The sequence below is a fragment of the Neomonachus schauinslandi genome, chromosome 16 (genome assembly GCF_002201575.2).
Source record: "Neomonachus schauinslandi chromosome 16, ASM220157v2, whole genome shotgun sequence".
Lineage (NCBI taxonomy): Eukaryota > Metazoa > Chordata > Mammalia > Carnivora > Phocidae > Neomonachus > Neomonachus schauinslandi.
Window position 1 is genome coordinate 33,087,661 of NC_058418.1, and position 24,655 is coordinate 33,112,315.

The following is a 24,655-nucleotide window of genomic DNA, read 5'->3' on the forward strand; positions in this document are numbered from 1 at the left end:
CCTGCCGACTCCTCCCACCTGCCGACTCCTCCCACCTGCCGACTCCTCCCACCTGCCGACTCCTCCCACCTGCCGGCCCCTCCCCGAGCTGCGCACCCCTTCCCAGCCGTCCCTTTCCTAGGGCAGCCTGATCCTTGCTTTCTTCCTCCAGGTCTTGGTCACAAGGGCTGTCAAGGCCACGTTCAGAGCCCGCACCCCACACAAACACGAGAGCGGGCATATCCTCACGGACCTTCACCTGGTGGGCGGCACTTTTCCTCCTGCCCTGTTTCTCCCTTCCACCCCTTCCCTGCTTCTCCCTCATACACTTCCACCTTTGAAGACAATCTTACATTACATGTATTTTTGGTAAACCACCTCATACTTTTTGGAACGGCCTGGTGTCCATGCCTCCTGACCCCTCAAAGTCCTCCTCCAGAAAACCCTCCTCCTGCCCCCAACCCCCTAACTAAATGAGATGAGAGATATATGTTAGCAAGTAAATAAATATCTGCCCAGTGCCGTGCATTAATTTATCCTTTCCTACCCTTGCCTGAAGGCCCTTGGTGTCTTAGAAGGGGGCAGCACAGGGAAGGGGTAGGTACTAAAGGGGACGGGCCAGCTATGCTTCTGTTACCTGTGTCCTGTGTCACTTAGGTTTTGGTAATCCGTTGCTACCTAGGGAACCACCCCAGAACTTCCTGGCTTAAAACCACCACTGTTTTATTTGCTTCTGGTTCCTGCACCTTCGCTGAGCTCTCTGGGCAGTTCCCTGGCTGGTCTTGCTGGGAGCCACCTGCGTAGCCTCACTCAGCTGGAAACTGAGGCCATGCTTCTGCACATAGTTTGGGCCTCCCAGTCCGTCCTCATCCAGGGGCCTCTCCACACAGTCGCAGAGATGATTGCTCCAGCAGAGCAGCTGAGAGCCAAGAGTGTTTCCAACAGTAAAAACGCAGAAGCTGCTAGGCCTCCTTAAGGCTTTGGCTCGGAACGGACACAGCGTCACCTCTGCGAACACCCCGTAGTTAAAGCAAGTCACAGGGCCAGCACTACACAAGGCGTCAATACCAGGAGGCAATGTTCATTGCAGGCCACTGCATTCACAGGCTGTCACAACATACGTGGGACACACTGGAAGCAGTACGTGAAAGATTGTAACAGTGGTAATCTGGGGTGGTGGGACTATGGGGGCTTTGAACGTCTCTATTTTTACATTTGAAAAAAGACAAGAAATAAAGGGGAGGCTGAGAGGAGGCATCCAGTTTACTCTTCTGGGTGGAGCTGTCCCAGGCAGCTGTCATGGCAAGTCCCCTTGATTCCCGGGAAGTTGGGGCCTTCTTCCTGATGGGGCCCTGAGAGGGTAGGGAAGCTGTTGCGATGCCAGGGCCTAGCCCTCTGGGAAATGAGCCTTCATTGGAAAATGGGCTGGGCCTTACATTTACAACAGGCCTGAAATTTAGGCTTGAGACGTCATGTCTGAATGAGGTTCACAGTGGCCGCAGTATCCAGCCAGGAGTGAAAGAAGATGATGCTCATCACTCACCATGCAATTCTGAACATGCGTCCCATTCCCAAGGCTCATCACTTAAAATGCACCCTGAGTGTTTTTAATTAATCCAGCGATCCCTCATTGCTCCAAGGGTGGCCCAAAGATCAGCAGCATTAGCACGACCTGTGGGCTTATTAGAAATGCAGATTTTAGGGTCTCACCCCAGACCTGCTGAATCAGAACTTGAATTTTAACAAGATCCCCAGATGATTCTTATGCACAATTACATTTGGGAAACCTGTTCGAACCTGTTCTTAAAAACATGATTATACTACATTGAACCCGCCCGCCTTTTTTTTTTGGCAGTGATAAAGTCTTACTTCATTTTAATGCAATATCTAAAACAGCATTGTCCAATTAAAATTTCCTTTATCTATCTGCACTGCCCAATATGGTAGCCATTAGCCAGCTACAGAGCACTGGGAATGTGGCTAGTATGACAAAAGAACTGAATTTTAAGTTACGTTTAAATTAATTAAGATTTAATTTAAATGGCCACAGGTCACTAATGGTTACTGTATTAGCACGCATTTTAAATCTACTTCGTTTTTTTAAAGGTCTATACACCTAGAAAATTGCAGCCGGGCTCCCTTCATGTCCAGGGGATTTGCACAGCTGTGAGCTCCTTGTTACAATGTGATGTTATGATGTCAGAAGAAATATATATTTTGGTGCTTGACCCCAGTTCCTGGCCAGAACTCCTAAAACCTTTGTAATTTCCTATGCCATAAAGGTGCTAAGGACCATCTTTTCTGATACTTGCTCTGTGACCTTGGTTCCTGACACAGAGCTCCTAAATCCCTTGGCATCTCCTGGGTGACAGGAGTGTCTTTTGTTCTAATGAAGTGACTCTTGGCAGGCTCCTGGGCAGGTGCCCTGAACAACTGAGCATGGTCAGAAGCTTGGAACTTTCAGCGGCCAACACCCATCCCCTTGGGGAGGGGAGAGGGGCTGGAGATTGAGTTAACCTCCATGATAAGGCCTCCATAAAAATCTCTAAAGTACGGGGTTTGGAGAGCTTCCAGTTGTTGGTGCCTCTGAGGTTCACGGAGCCCCCAGTGGGAGGGGAGTGTGGCCGCCATCATGCGTTCCCCATACCATGTGCGCTCAGCCTTCTGGGGGACGGGAGGTGCCCCAAAGCGCCCTTCAGGTCCCAGTGACTTCCTCAGGCAAGTGGGGCACAATGCGACAGCTGATGCTCACTTCCCACAGCAAAGGCTAATGGCCCCTCTAGGGTTCTGCTGCCTAAGGAAGCTCAAGGTTCTTCAATTCCCTTATTTGAGGTTGCTGGGATTTCCTGGGGCCAGGGCAGGGGCTAGTAAGGAGCATCTCCCCTCCCACACCCCTGTGCCAGCACACCAACCAACGTGAGCACAAACTCTGGGAATGAATCTCTACTCCCTGTGATTATATAGGAATCTCAGAAATACCTATTCACTGGGGAAATGAGTCCAAATACGTGACTGGCTAGAAAAGTTATCCAGGTACCTGCGTCCCCAGTAAAATGGGGCCTAAGAATTTGGCAGGCCCAGCCACCTGAGACCTGCAGAGGACTCCCCTGTGACCCTGCTTTCTCATTTGATGCCCCGCCACACATCCTCCCACGCCCCAAGGAAATGCACCGGAAAAGAGCAAAGAGACACTTGGCCAAGCTTTCGGAACAGGTGGCAGGAATCTTCCTCACCTGCTTACTGGGCAACGTCCTACGCGTGGTCCAGGCTGTGCTTTCAGAACGGCACCCCGCCTGGTAGCCAGCCGCGAGGGACAGAGAACTACAGCTCTGCGCTACCTCTCGCGGGTGGTGGCTCCTGACAGTCCCCAGGACCCTGACATGCTGACTTTGGTAGGTTTCCAATACCAAGAAAAGAGGCTTGAGGGCGCCTGGGTGGCTCAGTTGGTTAAGCGACTGCCTTCGGCTCAGGTCATGATCCTGGAGTCCCGGGATCGAGTCCCGCATCGGGCTCCCTGCTCGGCAGGGGGTCTGCTTCTCCCTCTGACCCTCCCCCACTCATGTACTCTCTCTCTCTCTCTCATTCTCGCTCTCTCAAATAAATAAATAAATCTTAAAAAAAAAAAGAGGCTTGAAAGGATTCTGTTCTTCAGAGTTCAAGTGAACATGAGAGCGGTCTTGGAAGGGAGACCACTTCGGAGGGCTCCTTGGAACCCAAATGCTATTGTGCGAATGGACTGATTCTCCTGTATTTCCCAAACTGACTCTATTCCCTCGCAACTACCGGGAGGGTTCACAACTGAAGACTTGATGGAAGAGAGCTGGGGGAGACCCAAGCGACGAGAGAACTCATGAAAGTCCCTGTTCATCCTTATTCCCCTCATGTGCTGGAACAGCATAAGCTCTTGGTGGCATTCTCCAGCCCTTCGTAAGGGGATCCATCCCGTGTGCTTCCATATCCCACCCCTCGCACACTGTTTTGCTTTGCTTTAGACACCATGGATACCAAGAAGCACAATTTTTCCAAGGCTCATGTTCCATCCAGATGTTCAGTGCCTTGTGGATTTACGATCTGGAGTGCCTCATGCCACAGCCCAGAGGCCCTGGTGGTTTGCATTATAGGACTCCATATTTCAGGTTCTGGAAAAGGGGCAGAGATGTAAGTGACATACTAGAATTTTGTATAAAAGGAACTTAAAGCTCGAGGGGCGCTTTGCTTCAGGCTTTCCTTTCTTCCCAGCATCTGGCCTCTCTGCACTCAACTCTTGCTCACTCCAACTTGGAGCAGCTTCTCCAGTGACAGAAACACCAAAAATCACCAGGGGAAAGTGTTAACGTGGAGATTTCTGGGCCAGATTTGGATCTATTGCCAGAGAATCTGCATCTTAATGAGCTGGGCCCCAAGAGCCTGCATTGTAATAGGCCAGGGCTAAGTAATCTAAATTTGACCTTTTTAAAAATGAGACGTATAATCACAAGAATATATTCAACAGTGTGTGTAATTCAAATTGTACTGAAGCAAACATTTGTGTGTCAATACTGCCCAGATTAGGAAATAAAGCCCCAGTGGCCCCCAGAAGTCCCTAGCAGCACCTCTCCCATCACGCCTGTCCCCCTGGCCCACCCCTGTAGAGCAGTCTCCTGAGTTCACAGATACTCAGTCCCCGGCCTGTCACTAGGGACTGTTGTTCATCAGTGCATCCAGAACAGTGCACTGTTTGGCTTATCTAGAAATCAGAGAGAAGTGGAATCGTTCCTAACACGCTGTGCCTTGCTTCCTTGCTGTTTGCGCGCTTCCGCTCTTGCTGCACCTAGCGGCACGGTGTCCCTCTTCAGGGCTGTATTGTATTCCGCCGTGTGAAAACCACACAACTGATCGGATCCCTCATTCGTGGGCGTCTCTTGCAGCCCAACACTGAGGTAAGTCTCCTCATCTGGCTGCTTTGTTGAGGAGGAAACAGCGGGTCAAAGATGTTGAGTGATTTAAGAGCCCGGCCGGCGTGGGGGTTCGACAGCCTGAGTTTGAAATCTGCCTCTGCCAGCAGGGGGATCACTGTGTGAGCTCAGGCACGTTCATTTCTGTGCCTTGGTTTCCTCATCTGTAAAATGAGAGTAATAGGGCCTATTTCCGTGCTGTGAAAATGCAGTACCACGAATGCATGTGAAGCAGTTAAAACTTTGCCCCTTCACGGGCGCCTGGGTGGCTCAGTTGGTTAAGCGACTGCCTTCGGCTCAGGTCATGATCCTGGAGTCCCGGGATTGAGTCCCGCATCGGGCTCCCTGCTCTGCAGGGAGCCTGCTTCTCCCTCTGACCCTGCCCCCTCTCATGTGCTCTCTGTCTCTCTCATTCTCTCTGTCTCAGTTAAATAAATAAAATCTTTAAAAAAAAAACAAAAAAAACCTTTGCCCCTTCAAATACTTTCAGTTCATAAATGGGAACTGGGACTTCCATCTTGCTTCATATTCTTTGTGTGGTTTAAACTCCCCGTGAGCATGGGTTACTTTTGTGAACCGCGAGTGAAACACAAACCTTTGCCCCTACCGCTTTGTACCTTTAGCCTCAGTTGCTGAAGGTCCACTAACATGCAACCATGAAGTGACAACCAGGCCAGCGCTCACCGCCAAGGGCGAGCTGAGTCTGGTCCTCGAGCTCTCTCCAGCAGCAACGTCTGACCTGGTTCAGCCACCCGGAGGGATTCTCCAACTTCTCACTGCCCTCTACCAAAAGGGCACAGCGAGCCACACAGGAGGCAGGAGGCCACCGACACCAGGAGGATGGGGATGGCACAGGACTCCAGTCAGGCGATCCGGGTCCTTGTTCCACCCCTGCCACTATCTGAGGGGCTAGCCCGCGTCTCTTGGAGCTGCAATGTCCTGAGCAGTAAAATGGAGGGACAGAGGGCTAGACAAGGAGAGTGCCGAGATCTTTCTCAGTGAATTCCTTGACCCTTGAGGCTTTGGGCGAAAGCCGCTGAGGTGCTGGGGAAATCAGCTTGGAGGTGGTTCTCTGGCATACCTGTCTTCCTGAGAAATGCCCCAGGAGGGGGCTGGCCTGGCTACAGGGAAAGCATTCAGTGGGCCAGTGGCGAATAAGGGCCATAGTGGATCCACTGTCCCCCAAGATGAGTTCTGCTGGGAATGGTTGCACACCTATCCCATCGAGTCCATGACAATTAACTAACACTCTCAGTTGGAAGGCAATTCCTTCTAAAACACACCTTGCAGGGAGCCTCATAATGCAACTCTGGCTGCTTCGAGTTCTATAATCTAAGGTCACTCTGGCCCCAGCACCATGAAGGAGGCCACTAACCCTCACGGCCTGTCCCTTCCTCCTTCCCTCAGCCTCATAACTTGTTGTCGCCATCTTGCTGGTGAGCTGGAAGGCTGAGGGCAAGGGGCCATGTAGTCATTGGTGCCACAATTCACACTGGCCTGGGGCCAGTGTAGATAATACATCCCATCACCCTCAACGCCCCCTCACTTCCGCTTGGAAGGATATGTAAAGCATCTGGGAAGTCAACAGCTGCGCCTTCCACCCCAAAGAGGGAGGTGAGGTAATCCCCATACATAGTCGGACAAGTGCCTCGGGGTGAAAGGGGCTCTGTGTGGAGGAGAGTGTGTTACTGTATTTCTCTGGACTTGCAGGAGCACTTCACTGATGGCCTGGCGCTGAGGAGCGACGGCAAGTTAACCGGGTTTTCTCGTCTCCACAAAAGCATCTTTCATCCCACAGTAGACCCCATATTGGAAGGAAGAGTTCACTGTACAGTGACCAGAGACAGGGAGCTCTGGTGAGGTCCCTGGCCACCCCACTGCCACCCACTTCCGAGGATTCCAACCGTACTGTGACCCTGAAGGCGCAGGAGACAGGCACATAGAGTCTAACAACGGCAATGCCAGGAGGTTTGAGGATGGAGAAGCGGGACGACACTCAGCCGGGACTGGCGTTGGCCCTGAAAGAAGAGGCACTGTCACCTGGGCGGACGGTGCCTGTCGGGGGGCGGGGGGCAGCATCCATGAGAAAGGCGGCCCCGGGCTAGTCTTTAGCAGGGAAAGAAAGGGCAGAGCTGTCCTGACTGAGCCCGCCTAAGTGTCAGGCACTCAGCCGCCGCCATGGGGAGAAATGAAGCTCCGAGAGGCGCGCGACGTAGTGGGGGAGCCGGGTTCCCTCCAGACGGCCCGCCCCCAGCGCAGCCCCCGGCCGCCTCCGAGCCCTGGTGCTTACCCGCAGCGCGCTCTGGGGGACGACCACGCCCGACAACACTGCTTCTTGCCATTTAACTTCACAGAAGGCGGCAAGGGCAACGTCGAAGTCAGCGCTGTTTTTACCTCTCACCGAAGTTCAAAATGGCCAGGGCGCACATTTGCAGTGCCATCCCTGTGGGACGGAACCAGATCCGGGGCGAGTTCCCTGGGGAGAGCACGGGATCTAAGATGGCCTTTTGTCCTTTCCTTGACTTGGAAATTCTTATTACATAAATATTACTTTTCTTTTCTTTTTTAAGATTTTATTTATTTATTTGAGAGACAGAGAGACAGCGAGAGAGGGAACACAAGCAGGGGGAGTGGGAGAGGGAGAAGCAGGCTTCCCGCCGAGCAGGGAGCCCGATGCGGGGCTCGATCCCAGGACCCCGGAATCATGACCTGAGCCGAAGACAGACGCTCAATGACTGAGCCACCCAGGCGCCCCCATAAATATTACTTTTCAAAAAAAATTTTACCGTACAGAAAGTCTATGCAATAACCATTCTCTCTAGACGTCACTGTGCTCGTTCTTCTGTATCCTTCAAGCCCTAGGTATATCTGCATATGCTCTTCTCTGCCCCAAGACCCGCTTTCCCCCAGAAACGTTACATATGGGAGAGTTGCATCATGTGTTTCGCTTTTGTAAAGTTAACTATTTGTGCCAGGGTGGGTCATTCCACTAACCAAGAATATGCCCAAGAAGTGTGAGCAGGGAAAGCGGGGTACGGTTTCAGTTCTCATGTGCTTTAGGTGTTTAAAGAAACACTTTTCCTCTAAGTCCTTAAATTCAAGTCAAGTACTTCATCTGGAGCTCAAATAGGGACACGGGGATCGGCTGCCATGCTGAGGGACCCTGGGTATGCTGTTACGGAAGAGCATGTGGGGCTCCAATAGGATAACTTCCTAAGGTATTTAAGAGCATTCTGGGGGCACCTGGGCGGCTCAGTCAGCTGAGCATCTGACTCCTGATTTTGGCTCCGGTCGTGACCTCAGGGTCATGAGATCGAGCCCCAGGTCGGGCCCCACACTCAGCTCAGTCTGCTTCAGATTCTCTCACCCTCTCCCTTCTGCCCCTCCCCCCACTCTCACTTTCTCTAAATAAGTAAATAAATAAATAATAATAATAAAAAGTGGACTAGATACCACTTTGTGGCATCTAGTCAAACTGGGAGATACAGTTTGAACTCTGCTGAACATGGGCCCCAACCCCTAATAAGATGATTCTACTGGTCATAACGCTGTTCAAATTTTTTTCCATTTAGTTGATCTTGGGAGTTGTTCTAAATCAGTATCTATAGCTCTGTCTTGCTCTTTAAGTGCTTACTGCAAACTATTCCATAGCGTAAGTTTATGGGATGTTCTCTGGAAAGAGCTCTATATTCACATCACAAAGGAAAGAAAATAAACTAAGAACAAATTTACAAACCAAGAATATAGTATTTTATTCATTTCCGGATTATGAGTATTACACAGCATATACATATATTTAGATAATATATAAAACAATGCACAAACCGTAGGAAGAAATATTGGTCTGAGGTTGCCATATGGGACATCTTTAAATCTGTTAAGTTCGTGGTTAAGTGTATCTCCCCACACACTGAGGCAGGCAGCAGGATAAATTCCAGCATTCATGTTCCAAAGGACAGCTTATTCCCACTGCACTTACAATGCAATTATGGCATTATGGCATGGTCACTGGTGTCCACAACAGGGGACACCGAGTAATAGATAAAAGAAACACAGCACAGTAAACTAATAGAAATATTTGTTTTTTGCGTTGTCCTCCAGATAGTTTCCTTTTTAAACTAAGAGCCATGTCCGGCAGCTATCCCTTGAGTTGCATTCCAGTTATTGCTGGAGAAAAAGAAACAAACAGAAGAGGTATCAGTTTAAGTTATCAGAAAATAGATGGTCAGTGCCACTAACCGCCCCCCTCCCACCTCTGGTGACACCGGAGGGGATGCTGGGCTGTGCGGAAATGTGTAATATCAGCAGCAGTCAGGCACGTAAGCGGCCGCCATTTTGTCAGAGGAGACCAATGCGCTGCTAGTAATTTGGGGCTGCTAAAGAGGATGGAAGAGGATGGAAGACATTCTCCAAGGAAGGCCTGTGAGCAGGAGGCAGGGAGGGGCAGGACCACCTTGTGGAGGTGGAGACAGCAGTAACAGAACATTTCACAGGACCAATCCTGATTCAGTGCTGATGGTGGAAGACCACCTTAGGAAGACCTTAGGATGAAAGGTACTCCGGCCCCTAGGTCAACATGGAGATGCTCTGCAGCTGGCCTCAGCAGAGTGCACTTTCCGGCTGCCCCAACTCACCATCTGGACTCCTCTGAGGAAGGCCGGCTTACCTTTGCTTTGTTCTGAACTGGGAGATACAGTTTGAACTCTGCTGGCAGTTCATCTTCTGAGTAGAGTCTGTCTGAGAAGTAAACCCGTCGGATGCGACAGTTTGCATGGATCTGTGGGTGCAAGACTTCTTTTAAGAAACAAAATATGATTGGCCTTCCTCTTGTCCTGCTTCTCATGAAGCCCCTCCCATGATGCTGTCAAAGCTTCATCTCTTTGGCATCTCCTCAGCATGGCTTAGGGGTGGGTTCTGGCAACAGGGATATTTTGCTTGCTATGTTCTCCCACTGTATCTGAACACACACCTGATGTGTCCTGGACCTCTCTGAGACCTCTAGACAGTGACTTGGGCACTCAGCCAGAAAGCCACACTGTTCTGTCACAAGGGCCACAAGCCAGTAACAGGCAGAGCAGACTTCCCTCTCCCGTTTGGGGCTCCATCAGAAAAGGAGCCAGCCAGTACCTGCACTCTTAGGGTCTCAATATAATTTGTGCCATATGCCCGCCTAGTGAAGTCTGACAGATTGAACTGAATCTGGTTCCAGCCATCATCCAGCCTCATGGGCATGGTACAGATGAAGGGTTTGACTCGGGTGGTGCTCTGGTAGTTACTCGCCCGAAACCGCCGACGCACATTCTTGTCATCTAGTACCTATGAAACACAGAAAAAGAGCCACATTAACTCTACCTTGGAAGAAGCAAACAACCTTGGTGAGGCAAGGGCCTGAGCTCCCACAGCCCGGTTTCCCAAGGCTGAGGCCCAAGGGAGAATAAACAGACCAGATACAGGTCACACTAGATGCAGATGGCCCGGAAGTAGCAAGTTTATCTTGTCCGTTGCTGAGACAACACCAGCTTCTTAGGGCACATGACACAGCCGAGGGCCCACAGACCATAGAAAGATTTCATAAACGTTCTCCCATTTGAAAAATCACAAATATTAGAACAGAGACCAACAATAACCAGTATGGAACGGACACTACTCTAACCTTTAAGCTTTGAAATCTGATAGCTATCATTCAGATTTCCTAGGTGCTTGCTGCTGCTTTAAAGACTTGGCATGAGGGGCTCCTGGGTGGCTCAGATGGTTAAGTGTCTGCCTTTGGCTCAGGTCACGGTCCCAGGGTCCTGGGATCGAGTACCGCATCGGGCTCCCTGCTCAGCAGGGAGCCTGCTTCTCCCTCTGCCTCTCTCTCTCTCTGACTCTCATGAATAAATAAATAAAACATTAAAAAAAAAAGACTTGGCATGAAAGTCTGATTACTAATACCAAATTTATGTTGTCATAATAATGGCCGTATCAAGTGTCTAGCAGAGGCAGAAAAAAAGACACACAAAAGAATAAGGATACTTTCCTAGAGCTACTTTTCTCCTGCAAGTTGACAGGCTATCCCTCTGGGAGAGCTAAGAGTATACACATTCATGTGCATCTACTAACCTGTACTTCAAAGGTAAAATATTTCTTCAGATTTTTGATAATCATGACGAGGAAGGGAAGTTTAATCCCCAACGTCTTCTTTGGGTCTGCAGGACACGTGATATATGTGGTGCTGCAGAGAGAGGGGACACTAGTAAACACACCAGTTGCCTTTTCCTCTGTGGTATACACCGTGAAAACACTCGGTCCAAGAGGTAAATTGGAGAGTAGATCTAAAAGATCCAGATACATCATCCAATAATCCCTCAATCCGGATGCTTTAAAAAACAAACAAACAAACAAACAATGGTGGACTCTGAAACACAAGCTTCACACAGAACTATGTATCTACCTGAAAAACAAAGCCAGGCTGGTGAGCTGAGCAATTTCCTGCAGTGAGAGAAGACTCCCCTCTGGTTTAAGAGAGCCATCAAGTGATAGAAAACCCCAACTAAGACCACTGTGGCCCGGAAAACCACACTGTGGCCCAGGCCACCCACTGGATGATTAGTGTCACCCCCCCCATGCATGTCCACGAGCCTTGGTTACGTATAATAACATAACTAACACACAGCACTTACTATGGGCTGAGCAGGCGCTAAGTGTGTTTATACACAATTCACTTAATCTTCACAATAACCCCGTAAGGAAGGTGTCCTGTTATCCCTATTTTACAGATGAGGAAACTAAGGCCTGGGGGATCAAGCAACTTGCCCGGGGCAAGGTGTGAGCAGCAGAGCTGGATCCCCAGTGGGTGGTCGGCCCCGCAGTCCCTGCTATTAGCCTCCACGACGTACTGCCTCACCAGTGCGGGGGTCTCCGGGTGAACAGGCAGGCTGCCTACCTGACATTTGTTCCTTCAATCTCTAGCACCAGGGACTGGATGTCGTTATCAGTGATTCTTTTGATGTGGCCATTCCGCACCTACAATAAAGAAAATGAAACTGATCAGTACTGAAATATTTGGCAACAACTTTGTTAAGATTGTGAAGGCCGAATGGACCATTTAAAGAAGACCACAGTAGCCACTGGGGCATAACGCAAAGATCTCTGCGACATGGGAGACTGAGCTTGTATGGAAGTAAGCCACGATGTTACCTCTCTATGGGGTCCCATCAACCAGTACAGGAATTGCAGGTGACCTGGCAATCTGTACGTCAGGATAACGTTGTACGCACTGTGCACCAGGGACGTTCTTATACATTCTCTGACTAATCCTAGCAACAACAAAAATCTTCAAGGTAGGTGGTATTTTACAGATGTAGGTGGTATTTTTCTCCTCTGCTTCTGCCCCAGGGTAATGCAAATGAGGATCCTGAGAGTCAGGGTTAAGGACCAGGCTTTCCATGGCCCACGCTGCCTCATGCACTCCGGCCAGAAAGGCTGAACCCTGGATGCCACTGAGGAGGAGGTGGGCAACCAAAACATGAAAGCATAACGCCCCGAGTATGAAGCATCATTTCTATCTTCCACAATGCTTCTCACACTATGCTCCTACTTCCTGCTTCCCTACCTTCTGTTCCCTAAAGTTCCATTTTTTCAAGTTTTCTTTTTTTTTTTTAATTAAATTCTAGTTAATTAACACAGTGTAATACTAGTTTCAGGAGGATTCAGTGAATCACTGAATTGGTGGGATACAACACCCAGCGCTCATCACAACAAGTGCCCTCCTTAATGCCCATCACCCATCTAGCTCCTCCCCCACCCACCTCCCCTCTAGGAACCCTCAGTTTGTTCTCTATTGTTAAGAGTCTCTTAAATTTCAACTTTCTAAAGTAAGAATTCAAGTCTCATCTTTGCCATACACAGAAGCCCTTCTTTAGCATTTCATCCCACACCGACCTCTCTTCTTTCTGATTTGTTTGTCCGGCTCATGTAGCCTAGAGGACATAATTTAGCACTTCATCCCACATTGTTTTGTATTGTCTGCTGCCTATGTAGGAGGTACAATATGGGGAGGGATCAATACTCAATATGGATTTCCCTTCTCAAAATAATTCAGGAAAGCAGAATTACCTTCAAGCTCTAAACTCTGAAGCACCTAATATGGATAGAGCAGAGATAGGCACAGGCATTTTTGACACGGGGCTGGCCTATTAGGGCTGAATGTATTCACACATGAAAAAGATCAAGCAGCTTTAGAATAGTATGCACCAAAAGCATGCAGTCTTTTTCCAGGTATAGTGAAAATGGCTGTATCGGCCTGTCATAGTCAATGACTCAATCCTTTGGCCTTCCACTAGGCTTGCATATAAAGAGAGAGCACAGTGCCAAGTCTGACAGACAGTTATATTTTTCAAAACGGATTATTAATAATATGGCATTTTGTGTTTAGACCTCAGTCTCTGTGACCTCTGTTACTATGAATTTGATCCACTTGTGGTGTGCTTGGTGTTCCCATGGGATATGTAATATCACTGCCCATCTTTTTCTGCAAGATGCAACTGAGTCCTGTCTCCTCAAAAAAGTATTTTAAGCTCAAAGGTAGGGATCAAGTATTAAGCATCGTTTGTATCTTCCACAATGCTTGGTACTATGCTAGGCATAAACTAAGCATTCAAATATTTGCTGACTTCTGGAATTTGTCACCCTGAGAGTTGGCAAGGATGAATAGATTCAAGGAGGATTTTTTAAAAATTCCTGGATAACATATCCACCATGGACTATTATAGGAAGCCAGAGAGCCTGGGGTTTATCACAAAGCCAAGGAGGCTGCCAGTGTGAAGAATGCTTTCCCACAAATCAGCCTTTGGTGCCCATTATCAGAGACAGAATGCATGGTGGATGGGCCCCAGATCTCTGCCAATGCAGCATTTCTTAGGTTCTTAAGACACAAATGTCACATTGAAGTGCTTCTCAAACAAAGCTGGTGACACCCAATGCCCTCCTGCTTCGAATTCTGGGCCGCTTTCCCAGGGAGATTAAGAGCACAAAGCCTTGGGTCTGCGTAGCACATGCCAACACTGCCCACCTCATCCCCCATATAAACACTCTGGACCGAAGTGGCAATATTCCTCCTCTGTTTGCTAGCCCACAGCTGCTGGGGAAAATCAGACTTGTTGGTGAAGGAGGAATCAAACGAGAAATTATTTCCATTTCCAAGTAACATGATGCAGTCACATTGCTAAGAGCTGCCAGTATTCCAGCAAGATGCAAACACTAATTTTATGACATACTGCTAATTATGCTAATATAATTATAGTTATAACTAATAAAACTTCATTCTTTCTTTAAAAGATACATAATGCTGGCGCCTGGGTGGCTCAGTCGTTAAGCATCTGCCTTCGGCTCAGGTCATGATCCCAGGGTCCTGGGATCGAGCCCCGCATCGGGCTCCCTGCTCGGCGGGAAGCCTGCTTCTCCCTCTCCCACTCCCCCTGCTTGTGTTCCCTCTCTCGCTGTCTCCCTCTGTCAAATAAATAAAATCTTTAAAAAAATAAAATAAAAATAAAAGGTACATAATGCAACTATCAAACAGATGGTTAACTTGAAAAGATTAAGGGCTCAAGGACAACTAAAAGGCAACTTGTTGCAATTTACCCAACACTGCTTGAAAGCATGGCCTCAAATCTTATGTCTCTCCCAGCACAGTGAGAATTCTCTCTCAGCTCCAGAAAGCACAGCCAGATTTCATAGGAGGAAATGTTAGGAAACTTGCTTCTGCCCATCTCAAAGTTTATAGCAGATGACTTCACTCCAGCAAATGCGATTATTCAAGTCTTTACAGAAGAAAACAATGCCTTACACTGCACACAGAAGCCAACAGACTGGAAGCCAAAACAGACTTGGTATATTCTCCTCTGCTTCTGCCCCAGAGGCAAGCTCATTTTTAGCTAGACTTTCAATAACTTCTTAAAGAGAAATTTCTCTCAACAACACATCAACCACCACACTCAGACTTAATTCTCACAAAATTAATTAACGTAGTCCATAAAACAAGAGAACTGAGGAAAAAAGGCAGCTTTTTCAAAGGAATGCCCACCAGTCTGTCTGGAGTTTTAAGTATTCTCATATCACCAGCTGCCAGAGCTTTGAAATCAAATTAAGTTGATTTGTTAGTGAAGTATGATTTTTCTCCTTTATTAAGTTCACAGGGCTACAAACTCATTGGAAAAGCGGGGTGGGGTGGGGGTGCAATCAACCAGAGATATGAGCACTTAAAGGAAACCTCCCAAAACCTCTCTAGGCTCTAAAACTAGGATCAAAGGGAAAAGGGGGATGGACAATTGGGGGCAAGGCCTCCCAACTGCCCTGGCAATCTGGCTGTCACCGCCTTAAATTGTAAAGGACTTCCAGGAAGCCACCCCCTCCTCAGTCCAGCTTCTGACAAACACATATAACAAGATACATGGCCTCAGAAAGCATGGACTTCCTTTCCTTAGCTCCTTCTAGTTCAGAGGTTGTTAAGCAGGCCTGGCTTTAAAATGAAGAAAAAATGAACTGGTCAGCATTTATTACTTATGGTAGAAGTGGGTTTTATTTTACTTCCCTCTCTAAATGAGAAAGTGCCAATTGTTTTTGACTTTTCAATTCTTTTTTATTTCATGACACATTCCCACTATCAAGGTGTGGGTTACAAGTGTTTAATTCCTACAAAAAAATAAACAAAGCCAATCTTATATTTTTTTTTCATGAACTCACTATCTCCACCTACCTGCTCCCCCACGCCCCCACCCAACTGCCATCCCCAAGCTATGAGCTGCAGAACCCAGGCTGCTAGCTATTAAAATGAGAACGGTTCTCAGCCTCTGCAGACACCAGGAAGGGAACCTTCAAGCCCTTCTTGCAATCACTCTCCCAGGCTTTCCATGGTTGCTGGGGCAACTAATAAAGAACACTGATTTTTTTTTTTTTTTTTTCAATGTAAGCTCCAGGGAGGAGGGTCAAGCTGAGGGGAAAAAAGTACTCCTGGGATAGGGAGGAAGCTGGCCAATGCTCCATATTTCTTCAAGTGTTTTAAAAATAACACATGAGTTGTATGCATTCCCTACCCCCACCTTTCATTTCTCTGGCTCCACCCACTTACCCTGGCAGACAGCTGAGCCCTCAGCCATCTGGCATCCTAGTCTTAATGACACATGTTCCAATTTACATTAAGCCATTAGAGCTGTCCATTTCAGCAGGAAAGTTTCTGCCCGCAGCTAGGGGCTGGGATCTAAGTCTGAAAACAGGCAGAGGGAGACCTCTGTGGGGAGAGCTGGGCATAGCTCGGTCTCAAGGCTAGGGCTTTGCAGGCTCCAACGAGTCAATTAAGTGCACTGCTAACCAGTCTTCCTAGCAATGCCGTGCAAGGGCAAGTATAACTAAAACCCATGCCTTCGCCCAATTATAGTAAAAGCTGTTACTCAGAATAATAAACATCATCAGACTGATCCAGGGAACGTCTGGGGAAAAAAAAAAAAAAACCAACAGTTGTACTACCTTCCCATCCAAATGCCCTCGACTCTGCTACTGGAAACCACAGCAGTTTAACAACATACCAATAAGGTTTGCTAATTAAAAACTAGGGTGTGGAAACGACTTTTCTGGAGACAATTCATTTTTAAAATTGGGAACAGGGAAAATAAATAAAATTAGGAACGGGGAATGGGAATCTAATACTATCCAGCAACAACCACAAAAAGTCTGGTTCTAATATTTAGCTTTGGAACAGGCGAAGATCAGCAGCAGCTGAAAGACAAGGTGAGAGGCGAGAAAGGCAGAGAGGCTGGTAGGAATTAACATTCTCATCTAGCAGACTTTTAGTATAGTAGACTTATATGTTGAAATACGAAAACTATGCTTTATACAGCATAGATGGGAAGAAAACCATCTGGTATTTTCTTTACAAACCAGAAGTAATGTCTACATTAAACATAAAAGTCCTTTAGTAAATGTATTATCTGCTGGTCCCAGAAGTTAAGGGAACATCAAGAAACCCCTAATTTCTCCTAAGGTGTTGGTTTGAAAAATTAGCCGCCTTGGGGCTCCTGGGTGGCACAGTTGGTTAAGGTCTGACTCTTGGTTTTGGCTCAGGTCATGATCTTAGGGTCATGGAATCAAGTCCCACTTTGGCCTCTGGCTCAGTGGGGAGTCTGCTTGAGACTTTCTCTCCTCTCTCTCTGTCCCTCCCCCCACCACCCACCCTCCCTCTCTTGTGCTCTCAAATAAATAAACTTTTTTTTTTTAAAGATGTTTTTATACTTTTTTTTTTTTTAAGATTTTTTATTTATTTGACAGAGAGAGACACAGCGAGAGAGGGAACACAAGCAGGGGGAGTGAGAGAGGGAGAAGCAGACTCCTGGCTGAGCAGGGAGCCCGATGCGGGGCTCGATCCCAGGACCCTGGGATCATGACCTGAGCCAAAGGCAGACGCCTAACCACTGAGCCACCCAGGCGCCCCAAGGCCTCTGCAATTTTTAAAAAAAGTTTATTTGGGGCGCCTGGGTGGCTCAGTGGTTAAGCATCTGCCTTCGGCTCAGGTCATGATCCCAGGGTCCTGGGATGGAGCCCTGCCTCAGGCTCCCTGCTCAGCAGGAAGCCTGCTTCTCCCTCTCCCACTCCCCGTTTGTGTTCCTGTTCTTGCTATTTCTCTCTGTCAAATAAATAAATAAATAAAGTCTTCAAAAAAAATCGCAGAGGTCTTTATCAGGAAGTTTACAGTGTAGCCAGGCATAGAGATTTTCAGAAGCTAATTTCAAGTATGAGGAGTATGATGAAAAGGAAGTAGAGATTCTATAAGGGGATATAAATGAACTTAACCTGGAGGGGCAAGTGGATATAAACTAACATAAACTGAGGAAGTGCCTTTGCGCTGTGACCTAGAGACTAACGAAGAGGTGGCAGGGTGAGTCCCAGCAGAGGGACCGTCAGGTATAGAAACCTGAAGGTTCAAGAACATGACCTCTTTCACTTGAGCGGGAGGTCACTGCTGAGGGGGGAACGTGGGGGAGGTGAGCCTGGAGAACCAGTGAAGCGGGCACCAGACCATGTGCTGTGTGGCCTGAGAGCCATGTTAAGGTTTCTGGACTGGGAAAGCCCTGGTAAATGACAAAATTATTCTAATTTCCGAAGTCTCACTTTACTGCACTTCCTATTCCTAGGCATCAGGTATAGACTTATTTACTCTTGAGCAAATTCCTCAGTTTCCTACCCTATTTAATACTGTACGCCGTAACTCTGTTGCCAAGCATTTTATATACATCTTCATTTAATCTCCAAAACCATGGGAGGAGGTGGCATCATTACAAAATGAGAAAACTGAGTAGGTAAGTACTTGCCCAAGGTTACACGGCAGAGGACAGAGGGCAGAGCCAGGACACAAATCCACACTGTCCCAACTCTAGCCCTGGGGTTTTAAGGTAAAATACTTTTCTTCCCCTTAAGGAACTTGCAGTCTAGTGGGAAATACACAATAAGCTGGCAACTGCCATACCGTGTGATGTAGAGGGCCACAGGCGCACACAGGAGACCTAACTTAAGCTCCCAGTGAAATAATGTTTGAGATTTGAAGGATGGGATGGGGGCAGTGTATGAACTTCAAAGAGTGATGGATAAACGCAGGTGTTACAAATGTTAGTAACCACACCTGTGAAAATGGAGTTTGTCATTCACTGGTATCAAGAATATGGCATTCACTCCTCACGTTCATAAGGAGACAGAGCCTGAACAGAAGCCAAACCTAATTTTTCACAGAAAACAAACTATAGAAATCCTGTCTTCATAAACTCGAGAAGGAGAATAGTAAAGTTTGTGAAATCAAAACAGCAAAAATAGCCATATATACCTACTGGCAAAGGTCAGGGTCATTTGTCCATCCGTCCCTCCATCAAACTTTGCCTTTACTAAAACTTTTCCTTACTCCCTGAGAGCAGGGAACATGTCTTCTTCTCTTTGTATCTCCCCAAATCTACACAGCACCTGTGACTTAACTGTTGCTCAATAAATCTTTGATAAGTATATCAATTCCCAGTGTTTCCCCAACTGGGTTGGATTCCCAACACTTCCTGAGGACTTCGTAATATAGTCAAGAAAAGGCACACATACAACAAAGCCTATGGATCTGACCCCAAACTTGCCGTTTTCCTCCCTTCCCTTTTCTTGCCCCAGGGGAAAAAATTCACCCCTAAACACTTTTCAGTCTAAATACGAAAAGTAGAAAACGTAATTAACTTTTACTATTACAAGAACTTTGATTAAAATGAGTGTTATTCTAAATGTTTTCTTTGCCAAAATGTCTGTTTAATTTACTCCATGTAACCCTGCCAGTTGTTCTAATGTTTTCACACGTGTTTATTAGGGTACCATCCGACCTCTACTGGCGTTGTTACGGGACACAGTGCACCATGGTTACTTTGCTTTTACATTCCATGTGTAAACATGTTGACTAGTCAAAGAGCTGCATTTGAAAAATAAAACACACTACAAAAGATCAAGCCCCGGAAGGGTTAAAATGGACAACTCTGGTAAGTTTCACCTACTAGAAATGCTGAGGCCTCTCTACCGCTGAAAGTTCTGGAAGTTCTCCGACCTGCTCTGTAAACCTCTCCTAGATCAAGTCCCATTCTCTAGTTCGATTGCCTCATATTGACACTTTTGTTACAATTTCATATTCAACGGCACACAGGTCACTCTCTCCATGCCTCCTGACAGCCCATAACTAAGTTAAGCCACAGCTGGGAAGCCATCATCCTTACAAAGTTCTCAGGTACATTCACTCCAGGTTCTCTTTGCAGAGATGCGATTTCAGTTTACAGCTTTTATTCCAATGTGAACAAAACCAAGGAACTGAAAACCTCAGTAATGTAGGGAAAAAATTAAGGAACTGCTTTCCTGTGTATTACCCTGAATTTGTGGATAGAAGCACTGTGAAAGAGGAAAGAAAATTGGTCAGATTTTTCACATAAGCATAAGGCCCGAACAACTTACTATATTCAGATCTTTCAACTATCTTATAAAAATGACATTAAGAACACACCACCCTCAAAACTGCTTTGCAAATGCAGAATTCCCTAGTGATGACAGGCAGAAGGCTATCTGTGTTCTCACCCAATCTCTGGGTGGCCCAAAACGCTTATCTGTGGATATAGGAAGACTTGTTTTGAGATGAAATCCAAGATTCTTGGCTTCATTACCAATAAACTGCTTATTTAGATTACTCCACATCCATCTCTATAAAAACACCGTTCAACATACCACTTCTTTCAGTTGTCCCCTAAGGAATCACCTGTCTTCCACAGTAGAGTGCCTGTCTTAACTTATCCTTAAAAAAAAAAAAAGGGATAGCTGACTGGGAATATGCATGAAACAACTAGACCATGCTAGACACGCACATCCCCTATTCAATATCTCCAAAAAGACAGGAGATGAAGGAGAGGGTCATCATCTCCCGGGGTCAGTGAAAATGTTATCCAGTGGATACCTCAATAAAAATAATGAGGCTGGTACCCGGCTCTGAGCTTATTGCTCCAAACAAAACTTTATCACAATTTTGCCATTTTTCTGATGTAGACATCAAGCACGGAAGGCACAGCACAGACCCCAAGAAGCAATGAATGTGGAGCAGGTGCCAAAGGCCCCAAAATTCCGCCCTGTCTGAGATCACTGGAAGGAGCAAATGAATGAAATCCAAACATAACTGCCTTCTGGCTGTGCCCCTATAAGGTAGCCTGGAACAAAGGCTCTGTGTCTTGTGCCCAGCACAGTGCCTGGCACAAAACAGGCTATCAGTAAATATTTGTGAAATCAGTGAACAGCAGCTTCTTTCATCGGCGTGTTCTCAAAGCAATCTCAAGTAAGTTTATGCATTTCACGGTAGGAGATGGGCACTATCGATCCCACTATATAAATGGGGAAACCGAGGCTCTGAGGAACTGACTGACCAAGTCAAGACGGCGGCGAGGGACCACTGTCCCAACCACACCACGGCCACAGGACACTTAAACCCCAGCTACGCCCACCCCACACGCGCTCCCGCCCCCCGCTGCTGACACGACGTCCCCACGTCGCGCCTCTGTCACGCCAGCCTGGGGACGGGTCACAGCAGCGCCCGCCTGGCCACCCCGGAGCTCCAACTCGACACAACTACCCGCCACCCCGTCCCCAGCCCCCAGACGAGGAGGGGGCGCGGCCCCAGCACCCCGCCCAGCCACCGCCCCCCAGCTCCTAACCTTTTTGTCCCAGATCTGCAGGGGTTTGCTGCCAATGCTGTAGAGGATGGAGAGGAAGCCGCTCTGGAATGTGTTTTTGAACATCTCGCCCGCGGCCTGGCCAGCCGCGCCGGAGCCGACCTAGATACGGCACCAAGTGGCGAAGGGAAAGCAGGGGCCGGCCCTGGTCCGAAGATGAGAAGCTGCGCTCCTGACCGCCTGATCTGTATTCACTCGCGGCTAAACTCGGACGCGAGACGCTATGTCCTCGAGTTTCAGCTCCCACAAGATATAAGCAAACTCAATTCGGAAACCACAGCAACTGCCGCCCGAGGGGCTCTCCCCGCCTTAAGTGGAGGCGGCGGGCCATGCGCCGCGTAACATGGATCCCTCCGCCTGCTTGACCCGCCCCTTGAGCGCGCGGAGCCCAATCCTGCCACAAGGATCACGGACTTCCGGTCCCTTCCGCTCTTAAGCCCCGCCCCAGTTCCGCCTCCTTGTGGAAAGAACTCTGTAGTCAAGGGACTATTTTTTCCGTCGTAGTCCCCCAGAGTTGCTTTTAGAAGGCGGAAGGAGACAGAGGATTATAGAATGTGTGAGACACGAGAACGGTGTCAAGGAAACGTGGCGGGGGTGGGGTCAGGGGCGTGAAGACCTGGCCCCGCCCCTTAAGGGACTGGGAGGAGTTACAAGGGCAAAAGAAAAGTGGAGAAAGGCGCGTAAGGTGGCTTGGCTAAGCAACTGCTTACCTGGTGTCCCGAGAATGTCAAATAGATGTTGGCCAAGAGCGGGATAAGGTTAAAGCAGCTGTCCATTATTGTGCACTCACTATGCTAAGCGCCTTATATGCATCATTGCTTTAATTATCAACAGAGTCACTGTGAATATATCGCGTTATCTTGTGGGATGCAAACCAGTGCTCTCGGGAAAATGTATTGCCAGGAATGCACGAGCAAACAAAAAAGGCTGAACATTAAGATAAAAGCAGAAATTAATAAAATTAAACAAAATAAAGTTGAGTTGGTTGAGTTGAATCAACAGCTGTTTTAAATCAATTAATACTTAGACCATTTTTAAAAAGACATAAAATAAGCTCTGCTATTTCGCGTGTGGAAGAAATCCCAAATGTTGGAGACGAACCACTCCTGAGCATCTACCTCAATATCATACTGTGTGCCCAGGCCTGTGCTGGGTATTGTGGCTGACGGAAAAGGAGTTTGCTGTTAACATCATCAAAACAGCTACAAATGGCTAAGATCATCTGAGCATTTATTAGGTATCAGGCACTATACTAAGAGCTTTAGCCTTTACTAAATCATTTAATTCTCACAGCAACCCTGTGAACAATCTAAGCAGAGTTTCCAGACATGGTGGTGGTGGTTGGGGGGGGGCGGGAATATATGGATCTTATTAGAGCAGAAAATCAAAATTTTTTATATGAAATTGTTATTTTTGGATGACTTCTGGGGACTCTATATACTTGAGGCCGGTGAACAATTTATCCCTTGATTGTTATTAAAATTTTCAGGGATCCGGGCGCCTGGGTGGCTCAGTTGGTTAAGCGACTGCCTTCGGCTCAGGTCATGATCCTGGAGTCCCTGGATCGAGTCCCGCATCGGGCTCCCTGCTCCGCAGGGAGCCTGCTTCTGCCTCTGACCCTCCCCCCTCTTATGTGCTCTCTCTCTCTCTCATTCTCTCTGTCTCAAATAAATAAATAAAATCTTTAAAAAAAAATTTTTTTTTCAGGGATCCTGCTTTGCCTCTTCCAGCTTCTTTTTTTTAATTTTTTTTTTTTTTAAGATTTTATTTATTTGCGAGAGAGAGAATGAGAGACAGAGAGCATGAGAGGGAGGAGGGTCAGAGGGAGAAGCAGACTCCCTGCCAAGCAGGGAGCCCGATGCGGGACTCGATTCCGGGACTCCAGGATCATGACCTGAGCCGAAGGCAGTCGCTTAACCAACTGAGCCACCCAGGCGCCCACCTCTTCCAGCTTCTGATGGCCCTAGGTGTTCCTTGGCTTGTGGCAAGCATCACTCCCTAATCTCTCTGCCATTTTGACATAGCTTTTCTCTGTGTCCTCTCCTCTTATAAGCACACAAATTATTGGATTTAGTGCCCACCTTGAATCCAGTAGGACATCACCTTGAGACCTTCAACTTATTGCATCCACAAAGACCCTCTTTCCAAATAAATGCCCATTTCTGATGTTCTGGGTGGACATGAATTTTGAGGAGAAACTATTCAACTCACTATACTAACTCATCAGAGAGGACTTCTTTGACAACCAACCTGAAATGGCACCCCCCCCAACTCCAACTATTTGTCCCCCTACCCCACTTTATTATTTTTTTATAGCACTTACCATCACTTCATTGTCTATATAGTTACTTATTGCTATCTCCCTTCCCCTGATTTTGTTCTTCTGGAAGAAAGAATTTGATCTGTCTTGCTTATAGATGTATTCCCAGTACCCAATCCAAGTGCTTGCAAAAAGTGGGAATGCAGTAAGTATGTGCTGAATCAGTGAATCAGACCACTGCAGGCCCAGCATAGGCTCTGTCTCTTCTGGTCTCAGTAGCTCCACACCCATCCAGCCAATAGAAAGCTCCTTCTGCTCTGAATTGGGACTCACCTATCCCATTTGCCTGCTCACATTTCTCTCATTAACCATGCATTCTCTTCAGCTAAAATGGAATACCTTGAGCAAGTGTGGGCCCAAGGGCCTTGAACAGATAGCCGATCAATGAGCAAGCTGATGGAGAAAATGAGTGTTTGCTTCTCCTAACTACCCATTCTCAGTAAGTGTCTGCCTGAACTGTGTTCAGTTCTTTCTTATGTTGGATTTCAGAGTTGATTGTGATTATGGCCTTGGCTACAGTAAAGATGATTTGATCCAAGGTTTGGAGAACATAAATTAGTGAGTTGGCTCCATTGTAGACTTAAATTTGGTATGCTTTTTTCAGATGCAGACTGTGTCTTCTTCTGTGCATGTATCTTAGCACGTACACGGTACCACCATCATGGCAGACACAGGTTGGATGGATGAGTAGACCAGAGCCAAATGGTCATCTCTGACATTTACTTTTGTTTCAAAGGTAATGCAGCCCAAACTAACCTAAAACCACAGATGTCTCTCACAGAAAAATGCATTAAACACTATAATTCTTTAAGATTGTTTTCCCTTCATCAATAAGAAGTCATGTAATGACAAAACACAAGAAAAATCTTGCTAATGAGTTGCTTCCTTCAATGATTTCTATAATTAGAATGGGGTGGATGAGTCAGTTAAGAAAGTAATACATAGAAAGGAAGCAGAATTTACTGAGGCAGTAAAGGGATTCCGATCTGGGTAGTGGGTGAGGAAGCTCAACTGATGCAAATCAGGCCATTAAGAACTTCAGAAGAGCTAACAATCCTAACCATCATTGAGTGAGGTACAAGATAGGGGTGGTCTTGAAAACGCCATTACTACTGCAAGGGGCTTAGTTTGTTGACTTGAAATTTGGGTAAAACCATTGCAGAAGTAGCAACCAG

The 24,655-nt window shown here is 47.2% G+C and overlaps 1 protein-coding gene across 1 annotated transcript; it reads right to left on the minus strand.

The window, feature by feature from the left end:
• Positions 1 to 8,649: 8,649 nt before the first annotated feature.
• On the minus strand, positions 8,650 to 21,493 carry CFAP20 (cilia and flagella associated protein 20). Its single transcript, XM_021704320.2, has 6 exons — positions 21,143 to 21,493; positions 11,839 to 11,918; positions 11,016 to 11,127; positions 10,041 to 10,229; positions 9,580 to 9,690; positions 8,650 to 9,080 (listed from the first exon to the last, which is right to left on the minus strand). Exons 1-6 carry the CDS (start codon positions 21,224 to 21,226, stop codon positions 9,075 to 9,077), a joined length of 582 nt encoding a protein of 193 aa, XP_021559995.1. The 5' UTR covers positions 21,227 to 21,493; the 3' UTR covers positions 8,650 to 9,074.
• Between the last annotated feature and the right edge of the window lie 3,162 nt (positions 21,494 to 24,655).